This window comes from Abramis brama (genome assembly GCF_963993115.1).
Source record: "Abramis brama genome assembly, chromosome: 7".
NCBI classification, from domain to species: Eukaryota; Metazoa; Chordata; class Actinopteri; order Cypriniformes; family Leuciscidae; genus Abramis; species Abramis brama.
In genome coordinates, this window is record NC_139969.1 from 13,162,079 (window position 1) to 13,181,065 (window position 18,987).

General features: G+C 38.8%; 1 protein-coding gene across 3 annotated transcripts in view; it reads right to left on the reverse strand.

Moving 5' to 3' along the window:
- The window catches only part of cdh24b (cadherin 24, type 2b), a 146,792-nt gene that overhangs the window by 54,168 nt on the left and 73,637 nt on the right, over window positions 1-18,987 (reverse strand). For all 3 annotated transcript variants that reach the window (XM_084120418.1, XM_084120417.1, XM_084120419.1), the window contains one exon: window positions 996-1,290. In XM_084120418.1, the coding sequence (XP_083976544.1) occupies window positions 996-1,290 (295 nt within the window). The remainder of the gene's footprint in view (window positions 1-995; window positions 1,291-18,987) is intronic.

Below are 18,987 nucleotides of genomic sequence, written 5' to 3' on the forward strand. Positions count from 1 at the left end.
TGACTGTCTCACTTCATTTCTCTTCATCTCCTTCTCCAATTCCCCATTTGCTCCCTCTCTCAATCTCTATGCCTGTTTCTGCGGCCACCCTCCCCTGTTCCCATAACTCCCTCACGTCTCGAATCTCTCCTGCGTTCCTGACAGATATGGACTTTTTTTCCAACCAAATAAATCAAAGAGCTTCATGCGAAGGACTGAAGCGGTTTGAAAAGAACATGTATATGTACAATGGAAAGAGAACTACGTTTCCCATGGGGCAACGGCTGACAAGCTCAGAGGGACGAAGGGATTTGTGGGAGCAGCTGTTGCTGTTTTCAGACATCAAAGGCCTGACAGTGTCACCAAGAGAGCTTGTGGGTTGAGGGGAGGGAGCTGTCTGATTAGAGATCTTTCACAGGTAGTTAAGTAGTGGCAAATGGAATAAGGTAGGAGAAAGAAAGCAAAGAGAGATTGTCACTGTAAACGAACAATCAGATAGGCAGATCAAAAAACAGACATGACTGCCGGGTTGACGCAACATATACCGGCTCAGAGAAATCTATTCATATTCAATTTGAGCGGAACTGAAGAAACAAGGCACAATTTAGACTGATAACGCATTCACACTGCTAGAATATAGATTTGAATGGTGCTCGGGTTTCATTTACCCAAGCAAGGGTTCAAGCATTCAGATGCAGTGCAGAATATTTCTTGTTTGCGGAAGCGATGCTTTGAAATTAATTAAACCTATTTGAGGCAAAACAAAACAACCACGACTGTCGAGGGGTAATATTTTGAGCCTGACTCAAACGGACGTAAAATCGATAAAAGTGAGAGGTTATTTCACCAAATGAGCGTCATTAACATTTAAACGGCGCAAATTATAGAGAGCGTTTCCTCAGCTTTTCATCGGATGATTTTTGGGACAGCATGAATCCTGCATTATTCAAAAATCATTGACATTCACAGAGAAAAAAACATGCTAGCAGGGATGAGCATATGCTGTCTTCCGCTACCTATGTTCGCCATCTCGGGTACTGTGGCGCTGTAGGGTCCGTCCTCGAAGACAGGTGGGTTGTCGTTGATATCTTGCACTCTAATGATGAACTGGGAGGAGGGCTCCAGGGCACGCTCTGTCTGACTGTCTGTTGCCGTGGCAATCAGACGGTATTCGTCCTTCTCCTCCCGATCCAAGGGCTTGGTTACGTGGATGTTGCCCGTCTTCTCGTCAATCACGAATACTGACCCCGCCCCCTCACCCCGCAGCACGTACTTAGTGCGTCCATCACCTCTGTCCATGTCAGTGTGAAGCTGATGAGGAGAAAAAGAGAGGGAAAGGATGAGACAGAAAGATTACAAGAGACCGAAGTGTTCAGAAGAACAAATATATAGTATGCTGAGGTCAAAACACTACAGACTTTATAAAAACAGACATTTTAATAAAGCAAAAACAGTCAAATAGATGATTAATCTTGAAATATTGACGCCACTGTGATGGGCGAAGACATCGGGGGCTCATCCGCAGACAGTACAGATGGGCGGTAATGATCACACAGCCTTGCGTGAAGCACTCGTACTCGAGGCATTGATTGCGGGCGGAGTCTGGTTACCGGATCAGCAGCAGTTCATGGCTAAGGAGCCTTCATGCAGTGAGCAAAGCCTGGGCTGCAAAGGGAGCGCGTGACGCTCAGAAAGAAGAGTGTGGGGAAAGCATCAGCATTCATCCTCATTATCGCTTCTACGTGGCCAGAATACGGCTGCTTAAAAAGACCCATAACAGCACAACTTCTACAAAAAGTGCCACACAGCAAGTTTGGAAGACAAATGGGAGCGTGTCCTATGTTTGCAGGCATTCGAGTGTGGAAAGAGCTGAGTATGTTTCCTCAATGGAATCAAAATGGAGATTTTTTTTGGAATCAGAATATTCATTGTTTTTGCAAACTGAATTTTGAGACTAAACATGTGGTTGCATTGATGTTAAATCCCCAAAGAATGCCCTGAAACTCTGTGGGCAGTCATGAGAAAAACTCTAAGAAAAACATTCTGCTCAGTGATATACACATTTTTTGTATGCAATATCCAGGCGTAATGCAACAAGTTGGCAAGCGATAAAACCATTTTTTTCAATGTCGAGGGGTGTTCACATTGAGGTCTCCAGGTCTCTGTACTGTTGGTTGGTAGTAGGCGTTCCTACTCAGCTAGCTGTATCAGGAAGCATTCCTCAGTATGTTCAGATGTAGTTTAAAATGTTCAGATGTAGATGTTCATGTTCAAAATGTTCAGATGTAGTTTTATGTTCAGATGTAGATGTAGCACTAATTTTTCTTTTTAAATGTCATGTAAAAGTTTTAGACAGAATAAAATTGTACTAGTCTGCAAAATTGTACATCATCCAGCATGTACAGTTGTAATCAAAATGATTCAACCCCCATTGCAAAGCAGGTTTATTGGCAAAACTTACAGACTTTCAGCTGTTTGCAGGGAACAAATCAAACAAAAGTAATTGAAATAGCTCAACCCAACAAATGTTTCAAGTAGTTTCCCCCAATTCAACTGAAAATGCTACTTTTAATGACTTCTGCAGTCTAAAAATTATTCAACCCCCTGAATAGAATCCCTCACAATAGCACAAATATGCAAAACAGGTGTTGTCTCAAGCACACCTGATGAAACTAATCAAGGGCTTCATTAGTTGCACCAGGTGTGCTGGAACTAAATGTTCCTTGAGACACCACTGGAAGCATAGTTCACAAGTTCAAAGTTAAAGGAACAATGGTTACACTACCTGGATGGGGCAGAAAAAGGAAGCTATCAACGGCTTGAGTGACTGCAAAAGACCCGCAGCAAGACTTGGTGGCAACTGGTACTGAGGTTTCAGCCTGAACAGTAAGACGCATACTAAAATCACGTGGTTTTCATGGCAGAACTCCAACACGTACACAATTACTGACCTAAAAGCACAAGAAAAGTCAGCTCCAATTTGCTCAAAATCATATAAATAAGCCACAGAAGTTTTGGTATTCTGTTGTGTGGAGCGATGAAACAAAACTAGAACCTTTTGGCCCTATTAATCAGCGGTATGTCAGGAGGAAGAAGAATGAAGCATATGCTGAAAAGAACACAATGTCTACAGTTAAGCATGGTGGGGCTCGGTGATGCTCTGCAGCTGCTTTGCATCCTCTGGCACTGGAAACCTGCAGCGTGTGGAAGGCAAGATGGATTCATTGAAGTATCAGTAAATCCTAGGAGAAAACGTCATGCTGTCAGTGAGGAAGCTGAAGCTTGGGCATCATTGAAACTTCCAACAGGACAATGATCCTAAGCATACCTCAAATTCCACCATGGCTTGGTTACAGAAGAAGTCCTGGAAGATTCTACAGTGGCCATCAGTCACCTGACTTGAAAATATCTGGTGGGATTTGAAGAAGGCGGTTGCAGCATGCAAACCCAAGAATATTACTGAACTAGAGGCCATCGCTCATGGCTAAGATTCCTCGGAAACGCTGCCAGAAGTTGGTGTCTGGTTATACATCTCGTTTGCAGCAGGTCATAACAGCAAAAGGGTGTTCTACTAAGTACTAAAGATGCTTGTCATGAAGGGCTTGAATTTGGGGAAACCACTTGAAACATTTGTTATGTTGAACTATTTCAATTACTTTCGTTTGATTTGTTCATTGCAAACAGCTGAAAGTCTGTAGATTTTACCAATAAACCTGATTTGCAAGTTGAATAATTTCGATTACAACTGTATAATAAAAATAATACATTATTTTATTCATACATCTAGATGTTTATTACAATAATTAGTAAATATCAATTATGTTTTCCACAGGCCAATCACAATAAATAAATTTAAAAAAATAAAAATAAAAATAACCCTTTTCTACTTTCCAATACTACTGCTCAAAGCATTTTATAGCATGGGTGGAGGGGTCTCCACAATCAGCATCCACCTGGATGATGCTACAGCAGTTATCAGTGGAGAGGAGACAGTGTGAAGTAGCCAATTATATGTGGATGATTATGAAGCCATGATGGAGAGTAGCCAAATTGACCAGGGTGCAGGAGTTGCATCCAAACTCTTTTAAAAATGCACCCTTTCAATTACCATGACCAGTCAAGACTTTGGTTTAGTCCCTGTTTACACCTGGTATTAAATCCATTTTGGGTGGCCACTTGTGATCACATTTTTAGGGGGAGGGTCTCAAGACGACATACATTACTTACCACATCAGAGTGATACTACAAGTTTGCCGGTGCAAAAAAAGGTACAATGAGTCAGCACATTATTGATTACAGCATAAAAATGAAATCCAACTGCAAACATGATGCTCAATGCTCATTTGTTTTTTGTATTTTAGATGTGTCAGTATGTCCATATTACACTTTCCAGAATATATCCAAATCTACAAAAATATACATTTATAATATACATATATAAGTGTTACAATCAAATTTATGAGATGAGGCTGGTACATATGCACAGAATGGATGTTTTTGATGCAAGTGTAATATTCTTTCTAAGCTGCAAAACGTTTTGGACCCCACACTTGTTTTTTAGTCCTGGTCTCTTGTTATTGGTTCGCTGAAACGGATGTTAATACCAGGTGTTAGTACCTCAGCTTCAGTTGGTAACCAGCCGAGGGATATACGTGGCAGCCAGTCCAGGTGTCTAGTGTCGTTGCTAGGGAGAGCGGGCAGCTACGAAGCTGTTGCTGTGTTATGGCTTTGGAATTCCTGATTCCATCCATTAATTCTGCCTTGAGCTCTTGGTCAGTCAAGCCTGCCAGCAGTTTGCCATTCCAAGCCCGGGGTTCTTAACGAAGGGCCTTAATGACCCGCCTTAACGACAGGCCTTAACGACAAGACTTAACGAGGCCCTTAATGAAGCTGCCGCTATCGTTAAGGCTGGAGATGGCGGGATGATGAAAGACACGGAGAAACCCCTCTGTGTAGTCACAGAGAACGAGAGGAGCGTGTCCTTTTGTCCCTGGCATTGACCTGATCGACGTGACCTCAGCCAACACTCCTTGTGATTTACACATCCAATAACACAGACGTAGTGACATGGTTCAAAACAAACACTCAAACACTCACACAGACTCAAGGACAGACACACAGGGTGATGCACAACCACACACACACACACACACACTTCCAAGCAGATGCCTGACCACATTAGTGAAAAAACAGGCATGAATTTAAACAATGGCACCATTATTGGCCCTACTGTGATTTGAACATTGGAACTAAATGAGGTATAATATCTACACAGATGAAGTGGGCTGACACCTTAATAAAGGATTTATCAGAGAGGCTGTTAATTCAAAAACAAGACATTTCAAAAAGCAACTGAATTATACATGAAACCGCATCCGAAAGGTCTAATTTATGCACTTACACCCAGTTGACCATAATATGCATTCAAATTAGCCATGTCAATTCCTGCCAGACATCCTGTTTCAAGGACATATTCTCAGCTTCCTTTGTATACATGGGCATTATCATTAGTCCTCTAAATCAACTAAATTACTTATATTATATTATAAAGTAATGTTCTTATACTCATATAGTCAATTTCATATTTTTGCAATAACCATAAATCATGAACTGTGGGAAAAAATATTCAGTGTCAACCTCTAAATCACTTAAATAACTTATTCGGGTATACTCAATTTCACATTCCTGCAGCACAATAAATCATAAAACATTGGGAGTAGGGAAAAAAATGTATTTCGCATCTGTGCATTAACCTAATGAATGTGTTTTCCTGGGCAGATTTATTTAGCGCCCTGTGAGTTGGGAGAAACAGTGTTTGAGAAAATGGCACTTCAGCCATCATGTGAAATGGGTTTTGACTGCTCTAAACAGCAATGCGGTGGCCTGGATACCGAGAGGCCATCTACACACATAACCATTATAGAAACACACACTCCGATACACACAGATCTCAGCGTGTTATGAGTTTCAATCCCCCTTTGCGACCACGGAATCTTATCAAAGGCTTTAAGGCTGATGGTAGAGAATCCTTGGCTCCTTCACGTCTGAGTGAGGAAGATGAAGCTCACACGCTTCTCCTCAGAGGAACCCAGCCTCACATGACTCACTAGCCACGTTGATCAATTTTATAAATTAAACAAATGTTTATTATAAAGTGTATATATATATATATGATTTTTATATAATAAAATAAACTATATAATAAATATATATATATAGTTTATTGTAATTTATTAATATTATTATTATTATTTATAATTAATTCAATTAATCAATAAACAAGAACTGTTAATAAAAATTATATATATTATAGTTATAGATCATCTAAAGAAATAAGTCAATGTTTCACAATGCTGTTTGTTGATCCTAAACAATCAATATTTTTCCCATATTTTAATAATATTCAAAATGATTAAACAATGATAATGTCAATTTAACATGTTAATTTAGCATAGGTAATCTAAAAAGTGTGTGTGTATGTATATACTGCATATATATGTATGTATATATTAAAAAATATGTATTTAAATAGAATGAACGAAAGAACGAATTTAAAAAACATAGATATGCCCAACATAGATATGCCGCTGACCATAAAGAAAAAGGCTGCCAGAAATCATGTCAATATTGAAAGATCTGCTAAAGTAGCTTCATAACTACTTCCACTTAACGGCTTGAAGGCATATCTTGCAAACCAGAGCAAATGACAGAACCAGAGAATCTATTACACATCTATGTTATTTCTGATCTGGCGAAGTGACAGGTCTCTCTTGCAGGTGCAGTGTGGGAGAATTCCAAATCGGGATGACCTTGCTTGGTTAACTCTCCACTCTTGGCCCTGCTGAATGACTAAGAGCAGGCGTGACTGTGTCTTCTCACCCAGACTGACCTTCCATCTGTCTGGCCCCCAGCTAGAACCGATTCCGCATCCCTCACTGGATCTCCTCTGTCAGGCGCCTCCGCACCTGCAGCCCGGGGGCCCAGCTGAGAGTCCACGACTGTGGGGCCCTTATCTATCCACTGACACATAATTAACATCAGCCCTGCCAGCCCAGGCGCACTGACCGCATTATTAAAGCTGTTTACCCTGGCGTAATCTGACACAGTAACACCAAAGTGCCAGACTCCTGAAGTGCAGCGCTGTGAACTCCAGAACAAGAAGGTTTGTTTCTTCTATTATTCGGTTCTGCTCAATCTGATTTGAAACAGTCGTGTAAGCACTGCTAGAACTAGGTGAGAATGGTGTCTTGTAGTTGATTTCACAAGTTGAGTTGAGCCGCGGTTACAGGTCAGTGGAGTCACACTGCACCCTGGTTTCACCCACACTCTTACACTAATGCCCCAAGCAAGTTCGTAGGGGTGCTGAGATTATTTGCTGGTGCTGAGAGTCTGAGAATGGTTGTTTTTATCTGTGTTGTTTTTGTCAGGCTGAGTCGAAACTGATGTAATGCCATCTGACTCAGCTTGGCCAAACACCCGACAACGTCCATCACTCAAATGCCCACGTTTGGCGGTCACATGAGTAGTTGCTTTACATCATCAGCAAGTATTTTTCCAATTTTCTGCTGTTGTTCAGCCTTCTTCATGCATCATTTATGATCAAAATCAAAACCATCTTTATTTGGCACAAGTTTATGCAAATACCAGTGGTTATTAGCATAAGCAGCTGAAATATGAAGAAAGAGCGCATGGTTGTTTTTATAAATAGTGTTTAACTTTAATGGGTTGGCTTTGAGGCTGACACCATATATTTTAGCTTTATTTACTTTAATATTTTCAACAGGGGAGCATGTAGGCAGGAAAAGGGCACCAATGTTGATGCAAATCTCTTTTGCGCATTTAAAGGGCAGTTTGCTCACTTCTATGCCACTGTCTGACAGTGCCAAGACGAGCAACCCTGTGCCAAAACCTAACTAGCAAAAGACAGAGCTTCTTCTTTTTAATTGTTCTGAGTATGACTTTGAGTAGGCTGTATGAATAAAAGTACAATACTACCTTGGTGCTTTTCCAGAACACTTTGCATAAAACGTGCCATGCAGTTCAAAAATAGCAAGTGTTAGTCTCCCTGGAGAAATGTTAAGTGCGTTTATTAACCATTAGGGTGCAGGCCTTTTAAAAGTGGTCATCTCTATGCCTTATTCCCTGTAAAGGAGAAAACCCTTTGAAGTAACTCTTCAAGGGGTTTGCCGGGAACAGGGATCACAATTTGCAGTGGTCTGGATCTAACGTCTATTGAGGGAGAAGGGAGGCAATGCATCACTATGTTGTTTATGAGGAACATGAAATGAGCAAATTCCATGATTACATAGCTATGGCATAGATTTAAATATAAATTATATTATTGAGTATATATTTTAAATACAATATTTGTAACATTTATATAGAAAATATATTCAAATTTCATTTTTATTTATTTAAAATATTACCCTAATCTTAACTCTGAATGAATAAATAAATATGTGGTGACAATTTTTCAGTGAATCATTCTGCAATCACAAGTGACTGTTTTTATGAATTCAATCATTCATGCAAACAATTTGTTCAAAAACACTGATTCACAAAACCTTTATGATAAAGTAACTGAATCACTCACTCAAGCGATTCGTTCTATAAACTTTGATTAATTCGACACTGAGTGAGTCACTGAATCAACTTGTTTATTCAAAAACACTGTGGCTGTATTCAAAATTGCATACTATTTCTTACTATTTATGCTATATAATTATAATTATATTGTAGAAATAGCAAGAGAAGTATTCTAGTATGCAATTCTAAATTCAGCCTTAAACAAAACAAGACGAGTCTTCGAATCATTCTCTCAATTGATTTGCTCAAAATGCTGATTCATTCAGGAATGCCACTACTGTGTTGTTGCTCAGACACATGCACTATTGAATGGAATAATGTCTTTGATATACCTGCATTTTCTCAGCACATATGAAAGAAATTTAATCAAATTAATCATGTATTAATTTGGTTAAAATTTTAAATTGATTGACAGCTCTAATATAATTTTGTAGCTCAAGCTGCCTGGCTTCACACTATAATATTGATGAAGTGCCTTTGCAGTTCACAGGCCTCATAGAATGCCCATCTGAAAAATAAACATGATTTCATTCATACCTGCATGAATCTGCACCTTTGCATTTTCATGTTTTAACAGTCTAGGGCACAGGTCAATTCCCCTCCCCTAAAGCTTCACCCTATTCAATAATGTCTCTTCATCTCTCTCTCTCATCTCTCTCTCATCTCTCTCTCTCTCTCTCTCTCTCTCTCTCTCTCTCTATCTCTCTCTCTCTCTCGGGCAGTGGGCATGGTTAAGTAGAGCGGATGGCCAGCCTCAGCTGAGAGGATTCAGAATAAATATTAGCTCAAGGTCATGCACTGTATTCACACTGGACTATGCATAATCATGAGTTAACCCTCTGCATGACCGTCCCCTGTCTGAGCATGAGCAAAGCCTTACAGTCCTCCAGCTGCAAATCACTGACAGCGAACTAACTCTAAAGCCTTTATACAAGCCAGGCATGTGTGAACCTTATATCATTTCTTCACTGTTGAAACTTGCCCTTACCAGGGTTTTCCAACCTGTGGGTCACAGCATGTATTTGACTTTGGGGGAAATGATTATGATTTTACTCTGAACCATAACCAATAATAAATAAATAATAAATAAATCAAATAATTTGCCACACAGACAGAAAATAAACACAGAGTGAAAACGTTAGGGCCATAACCAATAACCAAATGACCAAAACACAATGACCAGTGTTTTTAATGGCGAAATAATGCTGAAATAAAATAAAATATAAATTTGAGATAAAACTAGCTGAATTAGGCTAGTTGAAAAAAAGCTCAACTTTTAAATTAATTTTGAGACCTTTTGAGCTTTTAATTAAAAAGCCATGGGTAAATACCAGACGAAATACAGGGTTTTAGCCCACAAACCTTGTTTCTTGTGACAAAATTCTCAGCATTCAGTGAAATAGGTGCAATCAAAAGAAAGGCACACAACAGATTGAAAATGTGCAGTGATATTCATATGCCAATCAGCAAAATTGAAGGCGCAATATGAAATAGCAGGTCATTTGGTCCATTTATATTAACTGTTCACAGATGCATTAGGGGCTTGTGAAGCATATTATTTGTGTGAAAAAAAAAAAAAAGTTTTATTTGTTAGAAAAAGGTTGGGAAACACTGATCTAGACTGTCACAGTAGATGAATAATACAAGAGTAATACAACAACTAATCTGTTAATCTTCAAAACTGCTGTCCAATGTGACACAATCACTATGGGGCACCAAGTGTAACCTACTAATTTCATGCAACGTATGAATTGCATCACACAAAATGCAGTATTTCATGATAAAATGCTGTTACACCATAATGTGTTTCATACACATAACGACAAAAGCCAGTTGCATTTTGTTAGTTGAACCCCTACGTTTAGTCTGCAAAAGGTGTTTTCTGTTATTCAAAAATGTTGATTAAAAAATGTAATTCACTGTTATGTGTGCAAACGGAATGAACTTGTGTAAATTCCATGCATGAAATGACTGGTTCAGAATTTTGTGTCTGAAATGAATAGCGGATTTTACATTTGATGAAAAGCAACTGGCCTTTGTGTTTTTGTGCATGATTAAAGCAACACTAAGGAACTTTTCCTCTTCGGTCGCCCTACAGGTTGGAAGCGGAATTGTCCATTACTGCTGTCATAAATCATTTCGCCGCCCGCAGCTACTGTCGCACGCACGCTCGCTGTTTATCCAGCACCGGCTTTGGAATGAATGATGTCCACAGACAAGGTAGAGTATGTTGCATGATTTCATGAAAGTATGATCTATTGCGACATCAGAAATGAAGAAAGACGAAATAATGACTATTGTAACGCTTGACGTAAAGCAAGTCAAATTTGTAGTTTTCTTAAGTCTCATTCGAACTACAGAAACGCGACCCGGTTTGGCAAACTTGCATAGTGTGGTTATAGCAGATATAGGGTCGCGAAGCGAATCCAGAAGTGCCTTTCACCCTGTTACGACTTGATGAACCACTGATATGATTTTGGAAACATTATTTTAAGGTAAAAAATGTTCCTTAGTGTTGCTTTAAATGCAGTAAAGTGTAACTTCATTTTGTTATGAGATATTGCATTTCGTAATTCATTTGGTTCACAAAATTAGTCAGATTACACTTAGTGATCCAATAATAAGTCAGTCAGAAAACATTTGATGTTTAACAGTTACACTATTGTTCAAACATTTGGGGCTAGTACGATTTTTTATGTTTTTAAAAGAAGTCTCTTATGCTCACCAAGGATGCATTTGCAGTCATTAGTCTTGTGTCACATGATACTTCAGAAATCATTCTAATATGCCAATTTGTTGGTCAAGAAACATTTCGAATTATTATCAATGTTGAAAAAAAGTTGTGCTGATTACTTTTGAGGGAATAGTGATTTTTTTTTCACTATTCTGATGCACAGAAAATTCAAAAGAACAGCATTATATTTGTAATAGATATATTTTGTAAAATTATAATTGTCTTTACTGTCACTTTTGATGAATTTAATGCATTCATTTTGATTTTTTTCTGTCAAAAAAAAAGAAAATCTCACTGACCCCAAACTTTTAAACAGAATTTTGGACCAATGAGATTTCACAGTGGGTGAGGCTACAAAGCACAACCCTACAGAAATAGAAATAAAGCAATCATCAAAATGTCCTGTTGCTCATTGCAGTCATGACTAAAGGAAAAACTCTACAAAGACCTACATGCAAAAGATCACTTTTATCGCTTGTCAAGTTATTGCATCGTGTTACGCAGGCTGTGTCTCTGTTGTGCAAGAGAATAACAGTCAAAATTACTCTGGAATCAGAAAATAGCAGAATGCCATGTGATAGCACTATTTGTTAGAGAAATTAAAATAAGTTCACATTTACATGTGATGAAACTGTGGGTAAAGGAAGAAAAAAGAACAAAAAACGCTTGTGTGTGGCATTATCTTGATTTGAAAGATACACAGGGAGAGACAGTGAATAGAATAAAGAGAGAGGAGAGAAGAGAATGGCTTAGACATGTTCCCTTTGAATTTCACTTATAAAAGACTCTCTAGATCCTCCCCTTCCCCCTCTCCTCTACTTCTCCCACTCTCAGAACAGAAACACGTTTGAATTTCTTCTCCACAGGGGTTTATAATAAAATGGTATTTAACCACGCTCTCATTCGCTCTTTCTTAGCCCTCCTTCTCTCTTGCATCCTACTCTCTCCTTGTTTGCTGTGCTTTATCAACGTGCCTTTTTTTTGTGAAAAATAAATAATTTTGCAAGAATCCCTCTCACTGGATTCCAAGGTCATGAGCTTGCATATACAGTGGGGTCAAAAGTCTGAAGATACACTGAAAATCTGGGGTTTAAAATCTAATTTAAAGGAAAGGTTCACCCAAAAATAAATATTCTATCATGTACCCTGTCTCACCTTCATGCCATTCCAAACCTGAATTACTTTCTCTTATTTGCAGAACACAAAGATGATATTATGAAAAATATTATTTTTTTGAACAGTTTTTGTTCACAGATTATTATTATTTTTCACTTTAGAATACTGATCCAAATAAATAGTACTTCCTTCTGAAGGATTTGGTAATACATGAGTCATTACTAGTGGGTTACCATGATCTTCACTTTAGAATTAATTATGCATTATGCATTATTCATGTTAATTATTAATCTGTATAGTAGTCCTCTGGGAGGTATGAAACAAATAGTAGTCATTGATTAGCTATAATGAACTGCACTTTTGACTAAGCACTATTTACTAATTTGTTGTACTTGTTAAAGTAATAGTTCACCCAAAAATGAACATTTCGCATACTCACCCTCATGTTGTTCCAAACCTGTATGAGTTTCTTTCTTCTGTTGAACACAAAAGAAGATATTTTAAAGAATGTTTGTAACCAGACAGTTGACGGTAGCCACTGATTTCCATACACTCTAAAAAATACTGGGTTGTTTAAACACAATTTGGGGTCGAATATGGACAAACCCAAACATGTGGTTAAAACTGTAATTTACGAATTTAACCCAATGGCTGGGTTTGTCCATAGTTGACCCAAATTTGGGTTGAAACAACCCAGCATTTTTTAGAGTGTAGTAGGAAAAAAAAAAAATACTATGGAAGTCACAGTCAACTGTCTGGTTACAACATTCTTTATATATTCTTTATACATTATTCTATATACTAGAGTATTAATATTGCGTTACTCATTTGTTCCTGTGTAGTTATTCATCAATGACGGAATAGAATTCTAAAATGTTACCTACATCTGTGACACTGACCATGTTCGACTCATTTGTACAGACAATCAGAAGTTTTTGGTTCCATTGAAGTCCAAGATGCTCTTTGAGTCGTTCTTAAATCACACTGGAGAACATGATCATCAAGTTTGACAAACGTGTGCCGTTCGTGCAGCTCGAATGCTGCTGTCATTAAAACAAAAGAGAAATACTGACAAAACCAAATACTGAGAGTCTGAGACATTCTGAAAATGCAACTTTTCACTATTATTATGCTGATAATTTTCACTAATGATCTCAGACTTTTGGACCCCACTGTTTGTGTTTTCCGCGTTGACCCTCTCTTCCCCTCTTGCGAGCATTTCCAGCTCATTTGCTCCGCGGCATTAACATTCCGACATTTTCTCATTCCTAGCCCATCTCTCTGTCCATCCGTCATCTCCGCCGCCCACCCCATCGCTCACCTCGGCATCTCAGCATCATTGCCGCATCTTCCTTTATCATTTACCTGTGTGCTCCTCTTTCTCTCTCTAATTGCTCTCTCTCTCTCCTGCTGAGCTCCAGCCTGGAGGCTAAATGATTTTCACTGCAAGAGACAGAGTGAAAGAAAACACAAAGCCGTTCCGAAAGAGACATTGCGCAATTATTACTGATGATCTCTCTCGCAGCGTGTGTGTGCTGTAACTGTTGCCCCTGCATGCTCTCTTTTCTGTCGCTCACCCTCTGTGTCTTATTCTCACTTCATTCTCATTTTCACTCATCCCCCCCCTCCCTTGCTTTGTAGTGATATTTAATTCTATTTGGATGTGCAGTGTTTTAGAACAGCTTGTTGGCCATGCTTTTAGGAATAATAAGAGGCAAGCCGTGTGCGTGTGTGTGTGTGTGTGTGGCCAGATCACGCACGCTACGCCATTTTGGCCCCCCAAGAGACCCACCCCATTAAAATGCCAGTGACAGCCACCATCTACCCCTGCCAACACCTAACATATTCAAAATGCTCCCCGAGTGCTCAAGAAATGAGAAATATAATAACCCAGTGTGCCAGAGCTGCAAACGCATACACAGCACGAAATTTGCACATGCTCCAAGGTTACTCAATTTCACCAGCTTGGAGCTCCACGGTGGCATCCTAACATCATCTTTTTCATGCCGAAAATGCGCTTTGTGCTACAAACGTGCTCCTGTTGAATTCGGTTATAGGTTTTATCAACAGATTGTCTCAGATCTTGGTGTGTTTTGTGCAAAGCAGCGCAGGTGGATTCGCAGAGAATCTGCGAGGATCCCTCGTGACAGTCGGGGGCCCTGGAGCTTGCGGAAAGTGTGCAGGGGTTCAGGCAGCTGGTTGATGATGCAGTGTGTTGTTCCTCCAAGCAACAGCTTGAAAGGAGGGCGTGATACATTACAGGTTGCCTGTAGGACCCACCAGCACCGGAGCATATGGTAAGAACACAAGGGCATCAACACGCTCTATCACACACACAAACACACTTAACATTAATTCATGACAAACAGGTTGCTTCAGTCCAGGGATGGCCTGGGACTCAAAGGCCGACACCAGACAATCACAACCCACTGCGGATAATTTCCCACTTCACAAGTGAAGCCCTTTTTTCACTTCAGAGGAAAAACTAAATTGGCAATTGTGCAATAAATTTTGAAAAGAAAAAAACACAGAATTGTGAGATATAAAGCCAGATTGCCAGAAGTCAGATTTTGAGATATAATTTCACACCTGCGTGAAATAACAACAGCGTTTTTAGATATTAAGTCACATTATGCACATTATGCAATATAAAGTCACATTGTGAGAAGTCATAATATAGGCTAAGATATAAATTCACAGCTGTGAGATATAACGGCACATTTTCAGATGTAATCTCATATTGCGAGATATAAAGCCACATTGTGATAATTCATATTATTTCAGATATTAATTCACATTATGCGATATAAAGTCACATTGGGAGAAGTCATAATATAAGATATAAATTCTCAACTGTGAGCTATAACGGCACATTTTCAAACATAGTCATAGTACGTGATATAAAACATTATTGTGACATAAAACTTCCCAATCTTGGGAAATAATCTCATATTGTGAGATGTACTGTAAAGCCACATTGTGGTTAGTCATAATATGATATATTAATTCATAACTGTGAGATATAAAGTCACATTTTAAACTATAAAGCCACATTGCGATAAGTCATATTATGAGATATAAATTCACGACCGTGATATACTGACACATTTTCAGTTTAGAGATATTACCGGTAAGTCACAATTTTTATATAAAATCACCATTTTGAGAAATAAAGTTGCAATCGTGATAAAGTCACATTATGCAAAAAAAAGGTCATATTGTGGGATATAAATATAAATATAAAATATAAAGTCAGTTGTGAGACATAAAGTCACATTTATATGACTTTACATTGTTTACATTGTGTGATATAAAGTAACCTTGTGAGAAATAAAATTAATTTCGAGAAATAAAGTCAGAATTAACTTTTTTTATTCCAAAGATTCCAAAATCACATGCATATACTGTAACACAAACTTCCAAACTACCTTTCCAGAGATTTAATGTGAACATTTGAACCACATTTCATTGTACTGTATTTAATGTCTTATATAGCCTTTAACATTGCAAAGGCAGCACAAAAAAAAATACAATAAATTAAATATCATTGATACTATTGAGTGATCCGATTTTCAATAGACAGGAGACCGTGACAGATTAAGAAGTCTCATATTTGAACAGAATTTTTCAATAAATTAGCAAAGGGTCTGTTTGATTGCTGTCATTATGTGCTTTTACTGACTTTATTCAGCTGACCTGTGCTGCACGGTGCTATTAATATAACACCATACCCCCACCCACCATGTTTGGCTTCTAGCAGGTGAGGAGACTCATGGGCAGACAAATAGTAGAAGAAAAGCGATGGGGCAGCCAGCGGCAGGAAAAGAGTACAACACCCTGCGGTCAGTCAATGAATGATGCCTGGTGGTAACATCACAGTCTGCTACAAGGTCACTTTCAAAAACCTCAACACTTCTGATGAAACAAATTCCTAACCATTAATCAGGATCCATGTAATTCCTCAAAAACAAGCCTCTTTTGAATGCATGAAACAGAAGTAGTGGATAACCCAGTCTAAACTAAGATCTACACTCAGTGAGACCCAAATCTGAAATATCAAGACACTGCTGGAGCAAAAGGTTTCAAAAGCCATCCGACTGGAGATAGCAGAGCTGCCATGAAATTACAGAAATCAAGTGTTTGTGAGTGTTTTTTAATGGATTTCATAAAGCATTTGCAACACATTTTATGGTGTTTTGATGCACTTGCCATGAGAGGATTAGGAAATTCGAAATGAAGAAAGTGAAAGATCAAAGCTCAAAATGCTGTTTAGAGATTCTCCTGGACAGATGGTCTGAGGAGATTTCTGAAGATCTAATTGGATTTGTTATTATTTAACAAACAATTATTTAGGACTAATGGCTGCTACCTCTCATTTTTAGCTCTCTGTTAGTCTCATCAGTTCATTCAGCTGGATGAATTACTGTACATAAAAACATTACAGCTGCTTGTGTAGTTAACTTACACTAACTCTTCCCAGACGTCCTCACTTTTCAGTAATTTCAGTTCTATCAGAGCTTGAAGTGGGGAAAATCAGATTTAAATTTGCTTTAAAAATTGGTATTGCCACCTAGACCGACATCTACCTACCTATTTCTCTACCTACCTATCTATCCCATTCAGAATTTAATTGAAAAAGTCATTTTAAATCCAATTTAACGACAGATGGACGGACAGACGGAATTACGGATGGACGGACAGACTGATAGAAACCAGATAAATAGATGCCAAACAAGTTGCTGACAAAACAACTGTGGAATTTTGAATCTGATTTGTAAACCACAACATTTCGAATCAAAGCTAATCAAACTAAATTCAGAGGGTAAAGGGCTGAGACATAATCAAGAGAAACCAAGTACCAAAAACATCACTTCCACAAACACAAAACCCCACAGAGGAATTATGGTGTTTGCAAACACTTCAAGTACCAAATCTCAATCATTCCACTTTGTACATCCATCTTTGTACATTGTGCATTGTACATGTATTTTGTACATCCAAATTATGCCTGTTAGGAACAGCCTAGGGAGACCCACGGCTTTATGAGACCACTGTTCTGATAGGTTCATAGTGCAAATTTATTTTCCCCATGCATCACACCCTGCCACTGCTTTTGAATGCAAAAGATGTTCTAATTTATGTCCATACATTAAGATCAAGAAGGAAATGCATTCATTATGGAGTTACAGAGGAGCATATATTGTTATCATAAAGCCCCTGCATATGCTCACTGGCAATGAGTCCTCTGACATAAACATATGGATGCTTGTTATGCCAACCCCCCAATTTGATTATCATTTAACGCAACCATAATTGCGTATAATTTATGTTACCTACCATAAAATATGTTAAAATGCATAATGGGCCAGTGCTGTATTTATAGACGCCGTAATGAGTATATGAACGCGCACTCCAAATGCTGAATCTGTGCTTAGTATCACACTGTAGATTGAGTACGCAGCGGCACTTGGCACGTCTGCCGCGGGGCTACATAGTTCACTTCAGCCCTTTATTAAATCATAATCATCTCAGTTATAAGGCGCAGCAAAACACGTCCCCGTTGATTCGACAGGCAGCAGTGCAGGCGGCTCCGCATAGGGCCGAAGCAGCAAGATTAAACATCCGTAAGAGCATTAGGACACATAAGAGCATTAGGTGTGTACGTACACACACAACACATGCTCAGGCTCTGAACGGGTTCAGCCGCAGTGTTAGATACCGTGAAGGATGCTCAGAGAGCAGGGAACTATCAGTGACAGCATTGCCACCTGTTAAGCACACCATATTGGCTCTAATGACATACAGGACTGTCCATCTGTAGTAATGGTCAACAGCACCTAAGGCATTTTCAGTCTCATAATTCCCCATTCCTTCTTCCCGCTGCTTTCTTTCGCTCTCTCTTATTCTTTCTGCTGTCCACGAGGCCCTAATGAAGATCAATGCTTGTCTTCTTACCCACTCTAAACAGTGATCAAATGTGTCTAAAACTATTGGGTGGATGTGTCTGGCTCTGAAGCTGGGTTTTAACAGCACTGGGGGTTCCATTAAATGCTGCAGGAGATCTCACACAGACAGGAAGACGTCCCAGAAGAGAATACAAGAGGGCTTTTTTTATATACCACAGTGCCGTCTGACTGCCTCAGGCAGACACGCAGAATCATCATCATTCATTTACTCAACGTATTACCCCACTGCCTACCCCAGCCACTCAAACTGCAGCTCAGGGAGAAAGGAAGAGGAAAAAGACGAAAGAGAGAAATGAGAGAGAGAGAGAGTGTGTGTGTGTGTCAGATATACAGTGCCAGTCAAAGTTTTGGACACATCTGATTGAATGCATGTTTCTCATCATCATAAAGATCTTTTCATCTGAAGGCTTGGAATTAAATACTTGGGAGGCAAAAATAAGTTGCACTACAAAAATCTTGGTAACACTTTACAATAGTTCATTAGTTAAGATTAGTTAATGTATTAACTAACTTGAACTAACCATGAGCAATACATTTGTTGCTGTATTTGTTAATCTTTGTAAATGTTAGTTGATAAAATAAGCTATTCATTGTTTGTTCATGTTA